The sequence below is a fragment of the Scyliorhinus canicula genome, chromosome 4, assembly GCF_902713615.1.
Source record: "Scyliorhinus canicula chromosome 4, sScyCan1.1, whole genome shotgun sequence".
Taxonomy (NCBI): domain Eukaryota; kingdom Metazoa; phylum Chordata; class Chondrichthyes; order Carcharhiniformes; family Scyliorhinidae; genus Scyliorhinus; species Scyliorhinus canicula.
Genome location: NC_052149.1, coordinates 91744871 through 91757028, shown reverse-complemented (window position 1 = coordinate 91757028; position 12158 = coordinate 91744871). Strand labels below are relative to the sequence as shown.

The 12158-nt window shown below is 47.2% G+C and overlaps 1 protein-coding gene across 2 annotated transcripts in view; it reads left to right on the top strand.

Annotated features, from left to right (window-relative positions):
* camsap2a (calmodulin regulated spectrin-associated protein family, member 2a) overlaps positions 1 to 12158 on the top strand; it is a 233623-nt gene that overhangs the window by 123300 nt on the left and 98165 nt on the right. For both annotated transcript variants that reach the window (XM_038794806.1, XM_038794807.1), the window contains exon 3: positions 1790 to 1951. In XM_038794806.1, coding sequence (XP_038650734.1) covers positions 1790 to 1951 — 162 coding nt within the window. The remainder of the gene's footprint in view (positions 1 to 1789; positions 1952 to 12158) is intronic.

Here is a 12158-nt window from a genome sequence, read left to right as displayed (position 1 = left end):
CGTGTCCATGTGACTTCAGGTTGCAATGGGGGTGGGAGAGAAACTCAAATCAAAAACCCTTTCAAGCGTCAGGGTGGCAGGTTTCTCAGCACCTTTCGCAGTATCTTACAGAACAAAGAAAAGCCACTGAATCGGGGTGGGGGGAGGGGGCGGCAGGGGGAACTTCTGCTGCGCAAAATCAGGGAAACTTGTTTTAAAGTCCAAGCAGAATGCATTTAAGGATTCGCTTTCTGTTCAAAAGAAAGGGAACGGAACAGATGGGTGTCTTGAAGATTTAAAGTGAGTTGTTGCGGTATACTTTGCTGGTGATATTCTGATCCAGAACACTTAGACGGAGTGGAACGATTGGCAAAGGACACTGCAAGTTTCAAGCTGACATGGCAGGGAGAAGTGAACCTCTGCTGGAGAGTCAGGAGTGACTTTGCCACAGATCCTTTAATACTCTTTTGATGTCAGGATGGTAGTGTAAAGTAAAAGTGTTTAATAAGATGTCTTTCAGTTACATTAGTCAGCTATTCTGAAAGGTAACTTTTTCTTTTTTTTAATATGTCAATTGCCTGTTACTTCGTGTTAGATACATATTGATTTTAGTTTGTGCGTTATGGTAAAAGTCCTAAAGAGTGAAGTCCTGTCCTTCAGTTATTTCTGTCGGTGGCTTGAGAAATTCATCTATTTTAAAAGGTTACCGGTCTTCACGGGGATCGTAACACTTAATTTGAGACAATAAGCTACTAAAACAAAATCAATTTGGCATCATTGCTAATAATCTGTTACTATTGAAACCCACAGGGAATATGCTAGAAAACTGAAGTCAAAACAGAAAATGCTGAATAAACCCAGCAGGTCTGGCAGCATCTGTAGAGAGAGAAACAGCGTTAACATTTCGAGTTCGTACAGGCTCAAAACGTTAAATCTGTTTCTTTCTACACAGACCAGCTGTTTTTCTTCAGCGTCTTCCGCTTTTATATTTATGTGATATTTGATATCTGAAATGTCACCAACTAATAATCTTAGAAAAACTTACAGGGACATTCAGCAAAATGAAGCACCAGAAACTTCAAGATATGGTTATAGAGAAAAAGGTGGCACTTCAGATAAACTTTAATACACATTCTGGATTGAACATTGGGATCAGGAACACGCTTTAATTTGAGTTGTTAGGGCACCAAAATGACATGTGATATCACGCGCACAGTTCTACCACAAATTATACTGAATGCCATCTTAATAAAGGACTACCAAGGGCCCTTAATCCAAGTCTGAATCGAGCATTAAAGTATTTGCATATGTAAATATGAAGCCTAATGTCTGTTTCTGGTCCTGGCGGCAATTTTGGTTTGCCCTGAGACATGTGTTGCCAGTGCACTGTGCAAAAACAGTAAGTACTCTCCATAATCCACACTGCTGCCTGTCCCAAGATCTCTGACCACACTCCTGACCCCCAAACAGTACTCCTGAGATCTGTGATCTTCCTACCTGATCCCCCAATGAACACTAACCAGTATTCTGAGGTCCATCTGTTCCTCCTCAAGACCTTCGTAATCCACCCTAACCATTTACTTGGAATTTGGAACACAAGCCTATGCAAGCTCCTATCGCAGCACCATCGACATTTCAATGAGATTTGAAACTTACACTCTTGAGGCTGATTGGGCCTCCCCATTTGCGAGTGTGGTCTGTTGATGTTCTGAGGGTAACATGCCCAAAAATAGGGATGCCCAAATTTTCTCCCTCTTTCACACAGCTGTGACATTTACTGAAGACTACTCAGCATCTTTTCTCTTTGCAGACTGCCCACCTGGCTATGATTGACACTCTGATGATGGCTTACACTGTGGAAATGATCAGCATTGGCAAAGTGGTTTCATGTGTCCAGCAGTTCACAAACTTCTTTCCGGCCACAGAACTTCCATATGACATTGAAGATGCTATTGTCTGCTGGATAAATAAGGTAAAGTGTTCCCAACCTGTTAAAGTGCAATTATTTTGGTGTGAGGAGAGTCAGTGGGTAATTAGTGTGTCATTGCGATAGTGGGATTCAACAGCTGCATCCAATGAACAGCTGCAAGCTCAACTGTATGTTGAGTATCTAAATCTTCCAATATAGGTGAGTGGAAACACACAAATTACCCAATCGTGCAATATTGGTGCATTCCAGGCTGTGCCTTTCTGTTATCCAAGAACCTTCTCTGTACAGATGCATTTTAAAGTTGTTTCATGGAAACTGCTTTGTACTTTCTATGAAAGCATTGAAGACTATTTGAGTCATTGTGCCTGCAAGGATTATTCACTTTGTTTTACTCTTTAAGGAGAATTAGTGAACCTGACTGTCAGAAATCCCTTGACATTGAACCATTTTAGATCTGTAAAATCAATATTAGTGCCTTCTATTTTGTGTACAAAATAACTGGAACACCATTGACAAACGGTTCTTTCTTCAATCATTTCAGCTGTAATACCTTTAAAGCTGAGCCCAACTCTAGCCCACATTTGATACATGTATGCACACATGTACTTGCACATAAAGACTCACACACCAAAACACACACACACACCAACACATCAGCACTTCAAGACACAAACACACATACGGCAACACACACAAACCCAGTGGTGATTACGGGATTCAAAATTGACTAAAGCAGGCCTTTATGACTGTATGATTGAAGAATTGGGGAGAGTACCAGCCTCTGATCAACTTTAACCATTATTGCTATAATGACTGAGGGAGGATAGTGTAAAGAATGGTTTAAAAGTAACCAATTTTGTTTGCATTTTGTATTACTTTATGATGAAGGTGGAAACCTTTCACACGACAATTAAAGAAACTATGAAAGGAATTCCCTCAGGATTTTAATTTAGTGTGTGGTGTGTGTGTACGCGTGCGTGCATATAGTGTTTCGCTGTTTGTTCACTCATATACTATTGGGTGTGTACCTTCTCACTGCTGGGCGCTGGCGAATGTTCTTTCATGGACGTGTACTCTCACTTTCCTGGGTGCTCATTCTGTTATTTTCTGTCTCTCTTGCATGCTCTTGTGTTTTATCTCTCCTGTTTTATCTCTTGTGCTTTTGCAAACTCCAGAAGAGAAGGAAGGAGTGCACAAATTGCCTTCAGTGCATGCTCTTCTGAGTGTATTGTATCTTTTTCTCTCTCATTCACTTTCTTACAAGCTCAATCTTTTGTGCTCTCTACGTTTTGTGCATGTGCTGGGTTTCTCTTCCTTGGCACTCTCATGACTCAGGCACCTGCTACCTTGCTCTCTCTCAAACACACCGACGTGCACTCGCTCTCTCTTGCATCACTCTTCCTTAACTATCGTTTGCAACTTGCTCCGCTCCCTTCCCTCTTCCCATCTCTCCATTTGTCCCCCTATCCCTCGCTCCGCCCTTCGCCATTCCCTTCCCTCAAGCTGGGCTCTTTCGGCTCACGGCAACCGGAGTGTGTTTCAAATGTTTTGTGAAATGTATGGAACTCAGACAGAAAGATGCAAAGTTTATAAAGTAACATCAGCAATTAGCAATCTAGCAACAGGAGAACTCTATTCAAATGTCCCAATGCTATGTTAACAAGCTCATAGAAAGGAGATATCAAAATTGGGCAATTTGTGAAGTTTTAAATATTTATTACTTTGTGAGCAAGAGACAAAGTATTTTTTATTTGGACCTTCTCCAACAAGGTAGCATATCCAAAATAACACACACATTTAAATATGACCATCCAGTTTACCCTTACCCTCCATAACACCCTAAGAAGTGTTGCAGAATGTGAATTGTCTTGTTACTGGCATACTTGCAATGACCATTTATCATTCATGGAAAACGTGCTCATTGTTGCGACATCAATTTGCCACTTCCAGCACACTTTGTGAGGATTTGCAGTCAGTTCCCTGAGATTCAGTTCGGCACAATGGGTGTTAACAATGTGATTGGTGCTGCTGTGCACATTTGTCATTGCACAAATGATGCATAGGGTTCATAAAATGTCACTCTGTTTCCTGGACGTCGCATTGTTGCATTAAAAAAAAACGAGTTGTTGCTCCAAGGCTGTCGTTGATCTACTGAGTCTGGGAGACTTTGGGTTACTACTGTACATATTTGGGTTACTTCTGTGCATATTCAAGTAAGTTACTATGAACAAAAGGTTGATTTAATCACAGCCCTTCCCCTTCTTCACTGTCTGAAAGGACTGCAGTGTTGTTTTGGGTTTGGTTTTTCCTAACTCCAGTCCGAAACAAAACCCTGCAGTACCATGTCTAGGTTTGAAACTAGAGCTCGGATGGAAAAGTATTCCCCGGTTTATTTGCAGGAATATTTGCAAGTCTAAAGTGTCTCTGAAGTATCACAGTCATTTTCAGAAGAACCACGTAAATCTTTGTGCTCACCATTCACAAAGTATTCTATATTTGGATGATAGCTTACGTTAAAAAACGGATTTCCAAATCGATTTGAATAGATCATGGCAATGAAAATATAATGGGCGTGATTTAATGGAAACATTTCCAAGTGTGGTAGCAAGCTGGAACTATCGCGAGCTTTCTGACGCTGAACTCGGCATGGCCGTCACCAATAACAAATTGGTTCACTTAATGAGGCCCCACGGTCATCATGCTGCAAATGATGGTCCCACAGGCCCATTCGCCCGGACTGCGCCTGTGAGCTCCCCATCAACCAGGGGGAGCAGCGCTTAAACTGATCCTGCAGAGCAAACCCTACACAGCTCACAGCCATGCCACCGAGGAGACCAGCCCAACGATTCAGGATGCCAGTGGCCAGATTGTTGGACGCGGTAGAGTCCTGTTCCCCCGAGATGTTCGGAAGGTCATCCACAGGGCAGCCAGTGTCGCCTGGGAGGAAGTGGCAGCGGCCGTCAGCTCGGCGAACATCACCAGGAGGACCGGCACCCAGTGCCGGAAGAAGATCAACGACCTCCACCGGGCTGCACAAGTGGGTTGGCACTGGCCCTCTGGCACCCCCCTGACCAGCATCATGCCGTGCCCCAGCCCACCAATGTCCAGAAGTGCAGCCCATGCCGCCCACCCCTCCACATTCCAACCCCCTATTTCCACCCACTCCCTCCCGTGATGAATGAAGCGAACTGCTCACAATGCCCCCTCTGTCCCCACAGGAGACGTTGACCCACAACAGATGGGAGAGGGGCCAGATTGGTGGCGGGGTACGGGACATTAGAATCCTCAACCCCCACCAGAATCGGGTCAGAGGTGAGGATCGACTGGACCTAGCCAGATAACCTGTCCCACGTGAGTTGTCAATGCCATATAGAAAGACCCATCCTTCCCACTGACCACATGTCCATTCTCCCGCAGGATCTCCATACGATGGTGCCAATCCATCTGGGGTGGTCCCCCCCACCTCCGTCCCACTAGAACACCGGAGATCACTGTATTCGCAGCACAGCTGTCATCCCCACCCTTCACAAGTGCAAAGATACACACCTTGATGGCCGACAGTCGCGGTCAGGCTTCTGGGGCACATTCTGTTGAGCACCACACAGTTGCTGATGCACATCAGGTGGAGGCAGGAACGCCCAGGCAAGACAGCAGTCAGAGGTCAGCTGGATCACAGGACCCAGCTGGGCCCCAGTCAGATGCTGAGCCACTGGACCAGGATTACCCGGAGCTGTTGCAGATGAGAGGGTGTGACATTCAGAGAGGAATGCCAGTGGCACTCCAGCAGGTCGATTGGAGGAATCTCAGGCTATGGATGCAGGAAGTGGCACAGAGGCCAACACTGGTGGTGACCACAGTGGAGAGCCTGGTGCATGGCGTCAGCAGCATGAGTGGAGGTGTCCAAGGCGTGGCTCAGTCTGTGTCGACCATGGCTGAGCTCTGCGACAGCATGTCCGAGTTGCTGGGGGACATGATCCAGTACTAGGTGGACCTTTCGGAGGCACTATGGAGTCTGTCCCAGTCTCAGATGGGCATTGCTGAGCCACTGCAGAGCATGGCGCAGTAAACTGACACCATGCTGCAGACATTGAGGAGACACCAGGGCTGGAATTTGCCAGATAAGGCAGTGGCAGCCGGGACTCAATCCAGCTGCCCCTCCATCTCGAAGTGACCTCCAAGGCCCTATGGGCACCAACCAGGAGGAGAGGGCGCTAGGTGCCAACCCAGAGCCACCCTACGGAGTAGCGATGGTGGCCACCAGCCCCCCTGAGTTCCAACTCCCTGACAACGGTATGTCTCGGAGTCAGCACCTGCAAACAGGGTGGCGCGGCAGGGCATATGCAGCTGGCAAGTGGGCTGGGGCCCTCTATCCCCAGGGCCCCCAGAGGACGCCCAAAAGGGGCATCGAAGGGCGTGGTAAGCAGCAGGCTGCCTCCACCTCTGATGTGCATCCTGCAGATACACCTAGACACAGCGGTAGAGCACAGAAATCTAAGTAGGTCGAGGATTATTGAAGGGAGTTTTTGTGTGGGGGGGGGGGAGCATTAGTTGTGAGGGGGGGGGAAGGATGGGGAGGGTGTTATGGCACCATCGGTGGTATGGTGCAGTTGGGGACACGTATTAAAAAGCATTAAAACATGTTGCACCCAAGAAATATGATGCCTCCTGCACTTTATTCTGCAACACAGGTGGACTACTAATCCCCTGCCCCAGCCCTCTGGGGGACACCTGCGGACCTGACCATTGGGCTGACAACCACTGGATGTGCGTTGCCAGGACTGTCCCAGGGCGGAGGTCACCCCAGGTCCCGGAGCAATCGTGGATCTTCCCCCGACTCAACACCCACGGATGGTGTTCGCCTGTATTGAGCAGGACACCAAAGCCAGGAATGAGGTTCCGGATGATCACATGAGGATGCCATTCCGTGGCAACCAACCAGTCGCCATTTCCCCCCAAGTGGCCGCACGCATTTCCTGGAGGACTTGGAAGCTGAGGAGCAAACACTGTCGCTGCACTGCATGACTGGCCCCAGAACGACACCTATCCAGGTGACGCGACTGCTAAATGGACACTCCACCGAGATGGAACTGGGCATATGGGCAGCGGGCTTGGTCATCCATTTTCGCACATTGGCGGCCATCCGGACAAGTCTTAAGCTGATGGTGCTTTGCAACATGGGGCCCATCTCGCCATGTACACCGGGGTAGCCCTTAGAAATAAAGAGCACCGCCCACATGCCCGTGGAATATGGGGACCAGTCCGCATTACTACCATTGATGGTCTGTGGCAACGGGCTCAGCCTATTGGGGCACGATTGACTGCGTCAACTATGTTTGAATTGGCATCGTGCGTGCCAGATGTACCCTCGTGGACTGGATGGAGTGCTGTTGAAGTTCCCTTTGGTTTTCCTCAAAGGCCTTGGGACCATTAACGGAGCAATCACCACAATAAATGTGGAAGAGTGGTGAGCGGGAAGCTGGAGGGGGTGCGGATAGTACTCGTGAACGTATATGCTCCAAATTGTGACGATGTGGAATTTATGAGGCGGGTGTTAGGTAAGATCCCAGACTTAGAGTCACATAACTTGAGGGGGAGATTTTAATACAGTCATTGGTTACAGGCGGAGTTTGGGCTGTTGACTACAGGGAAAGTGGTGGAACAGCTGAGGAAGGCAAGGAGGGCGATCTAGGAGTATGGGGAAAAGGCAGAATGTTAGCGCACCAGCTCAGAAAAAGGGAGGTGGCCAAGGAGATGGGGAGAGTAAAGAGTAGAGGTGGGAATACGGTCCTGGACCCAGTGAGGGTGAATGAGGTGTTGTAGGACTTTTACAGCAAATTATATGTCAGAACCCCCGGCTGGGGGGGATGGAGGGGATGAGGCAGTTTTTGGGTCAGTTGAGGTTCCCGAGGGTGGATGAGGATCTGATGGAGGGGCTGGGGGCCCCAATTGAAATTGAGGAAATAGTTGGGGGGCTGGAGGGCATGCAGTCGGGGAAGGCCCCGGGGCCGGACGGCTACCCGGTGGAATTCTATAAGATGTTTTCAGAGATATTGAGCCCACTGCTGGTGAGGACATTTAATGAAGCAAGAGAGAAGGGAGTCCTCCCCCACAATGTCACAGGCCTCAATTTCATTGATCCTGAAACGGGAGAAGGATCCGGAGCAATGCGAGTCATTCGGGCCAATTTCTCTACTGAATGTGGACGCCAAACAGCTGGCTAAGATACTGGCAACAAGGATAGAGGATTGTGTCCCGGGGGTGATAGGGGAAGACCAGACAGGATTTGTAAAGGGCAGGCAACTCAAGGCCAATGTTCAAAGGCTTTTAAATGTTATTATGATGCCCTCAGAAGGAGGGGAGATGGAGGTGGTGGTAGCGATGGATGCGGAGAAATCTTTTGATCGGTGGGGTGGGATTACCTGTGGGAGGTGCTGGGAAGATTTGGGTTTGGTGAGGGCTTCATTGACTGGGTGCGGTTGCTCTATCAGGTACCAGTAGAGAGTGTGCGTACGAACCAGCTGAGGTTGGGGTATTTTAAACTACACCGAGGGTCGAGGCAAGGGTGCCCCCTCTCCCCGCTACTGCTTGCTCTGGCCATAGAACCATTGGCCATGGCATTAATAGCCTCTCGGAACTGGAAAGGGCTGGTTCGCGGGGGAGTGGAGCACCGGGTCTTGCTTTACGCAGATGACCTGCTCTTAAATATTTCAGACCAGTTGGAGGGGATAGGGGAAGTTATGCAGATCCTCAGGGAATTTGGTAATTTTTCGGGGTATAAATTGAACATGGGGAAAAGCGAGATGTTCGCGATCCAGGCAAGAGGGCAGGAGACGAGACTGGGAGATCTGCCATTTAGAATGGTAGGAAGGAGCTTTCGATATCTGCTGATCCAGGTGGCCTGGGAATGGGAGGCACTGCACAAGTTAAACCTATCCCACGGGCCTTTTTCAAGCGGGTGAATAAGGTTATTTCGGGCTTTGTGTGGGCGGGTAAAACCCTGCGAGTGAAGAAAGTGTTGCTGGAGCGTAGTCTGGGAGAGGGTGGGTTGGCGCTGCCAAACTTTTGAAATTACTATTGGGCAGCTAATATAGCCATGATTAGAAAGTGGGTAGTGGGTGAGGGGTCGGTGTGGGAGCGAATGGAGCCGATGTCATGTAAAGGCACAAGTTTGGTAGCACTGATAATGGCACCTCTTCTGTTCTCGCCGGCCCGATACTCCACAAGTCCGGTGGTAGTGGCGGCTCTGAGAATCTGCGGCAGTGGAGGAGTTATAAGAGAGTGGAGGGAGCATCGGTTTGGACCCCGATTTATAATAACCATCGGGTTGTACCGGGTAGGCTGGATGGTGGGTTCCGGAGATGGCAAAGGGCATGAATCAGGAGGATGGGGGATCTATTTATAGACGGGAGATTTCCCAGCTTGAAAGCCTTGGAGGATAAATTTGAATTGCCAGCAGGGGATGGGTTTAGGTATTTGCAGGTATGAGACTTCTTGAGAAGGCAGGTTCCGGCCTTCCCGCTGCTGCCGCCACGGGTGATACAGGACAGAGTCGTCTCCAGTACATGGGTAGGCGAAGGGAAGGTATCAGATATTTACCAGGAACCTTTGGAATCAGAGGAAACTCCAGTGGGGCAGCTTAAGAGCAGGTGGGAGGACGAGCTATGAGGAGAGATAGAAGGGGGTCCGTGGGCGGATGCCCTAAGCAGGGTTAATACCTCCTCATCATGTGCCAGGCTTAGCCTGATACAATTCAAGGTAGTCCATTGGGCACACATGACAGTGGCCCAGATGAGCAAGTTTTTTGGGGTAGAGGACAGGTGTGCGAGGTGCGCAGGAAGCCCAGCAAATCATGTCCACGTGTAGTTTTGGGCCTGCCCGAAGATTAGAGGGTTCTGACAGGGTTTCGCGGAGGTAATGTCCACAGTACTCAAAACACGGGTGGTGCCGGGTCCGGATGTGGCGATCTTTGGAGTGTCGGAAGAGCCGGCAGGGGGCGAAAGAGGCCGACGCCTTGGTCTTTGCCTCCCTGATAGCCCGGAGATGGATCTTGCTAATGTAGAGGGACTCAAAGCCCCCGAGTGCAGAGACCTGGGTTAGTGACGTGGCTGGATTTATCAGTCTCGAGAAGATAAAGTTCGACGTTCTTTTGTGGTTGGGTGAGTGTGAAGATTGTGATATGGGGCTGGAAATATTTATTACACCATGTTTATGTCGCAGTTATTATTATTATTATAAAATCTTGCAAATACCTGTTTTTGAAAACTCACCACTATTCTTAGAATTCCCCCTATACCAAAAAGGGCCGACATTCTAATTGGTGAACAGGGATTTTCACTCCCTGACTCCGATGCAGGCTTCGGTGGGTGCTATTCAGATCAAACTATATTTTCAAGTTATCCCCCGGTATAACCCATACCTTCACCGAAGATTTCATCTACTTACCACTTAGTAGCATCGATGTCCTGGGTCCTGCATTGCTAAGTAAATAAAGTAGACTTTAGGAATAACCACTGTTTCAGGTTAAATCACTGTTTCAGGTTAAATTAAGTTATTTTATTATATTTTTTCTTTTAAAAGCTGAAATCACTTTCTTTACGGAAAGGTAAAAAGATCTTGCTTCTGGATCCTGCTGGTTGGTTGAAGGGACCTTCAGGCCGACCTTGACAATCAATCTTCTTTAAAGTCTGGTCTTCTTGTGATGTATTCGCTGGTTAGCTCCGTTGGTGTGTCTTGTCGATCCCATATACTGAGCTATAAGAGATGGCTCTGCTAGCTATCTCTCAGCTGACTCTGACTCCTGTTTAAATGCTAGTCTTCCTTAGATGTATAGCTGTTTAAGCTCGGCTGATTGTCTCATCTTTCCCATGGACGAGCTGTGAAAGCTGAATCTGCTTCTCTTGTTCCTTCTCTCTCTGAGTTGTGGTTCTGCTCTGGGTTTATATTCTCTTTCTAGTAGTTATTCAGTTTTTATGACCTTATTGTAAATTAACTTATTTCACTTTGATTGTAAAAAGTATCTTTGATCTAAACATTCTAATACAACTAAATATTCATTTTGGGCATAACCTCACCTCTCAGATCTGATTACATTGTCCTTTGTGATGTTCAAAGTTCCTTTGTGATATTCAAAAATGCTTTGGTTTCAAGAAGTGTTACTTCTAATTCCTGTGATTTCTATAGTTTGATTTTCCAATTGTCCCCAGCTCATAACTTTGCCTTTTGATTTTGACTTTAAATTATGTTTCTCGTAGACTGATAGTCTCCAGTTTTCTTTAATTTACCTGATATTAGCAAAATTTCACACTTAGAATTCACACCAAATTCAACTGAACCTAATCCTTTCCTTTCCAGTTGTTTACTAAGAGAGTTAATTTCAATGAAGGTGTGAGCCATTGTTTTTAGCTTAATACAAGAATCCTGTGTGTTTGCTAAGCCTGCTTGTGAGAAAGAATCTGCATTTTATAATCCTGCTCTTTGCAGCTGCTATTAACCCTTCATGGGATCTTTCCTTGTATCCTCTCATGTTTCTCTCAGACCAGATATTGTCAGACTTCCATGTTTCAAATGACACATTTTTCCGTATTTTCAACAACATACTCTAATAAAATTATTTTTTAAATTAATAAATAAATGTGGAAGAGAATGTCCAGCCCCAATATTTCCATGCCCGCTCTGTGCTGTATGCTCTTTTCGCTAAGGTAGACTGGGAATTGGATCGTTTGGAGTACCTGGGTATCATTCACTTCAGCAACTGTGCCAATTTGGCTGCGCCTGTAGTCCCGTGTTGAAGCAGAACAGGTCGGTACAACTCTGTGGGGATTACAAAATGACCGTAAACTGGGTATCCCGCTTTGACTGTTACCCAGTCTCTCGGATCGAGGATCTCTCTGCCCTTTTCGACGGCCGAGAAATGTTCACTAAGCTGGACATGAGCCAAGCATACATGCAGCTAATACTCGAGCCAAATTCCCAGAAATATGACACGATCAATGCGCATCGGGGACTGTACAAGTATACACAGTTGCTGTTCGGAGTCTTCTCAGCTTGTGTGATATTCAGGAGGGTTATGGACAATATCTTGGGAGGGTTGCACAGGGTAGTCGTCTACCTGAACGACATTCTCATTACCGGGTCATCACATCAGGAACAATGGAGAACCTAACCTTGATGATCGGCTTGCTCAGGCCGGGATCCACCTCCAGAGGGACAGGTGCATTTTCCACCTGCCGGAGGTCACATTTCTCTGCTA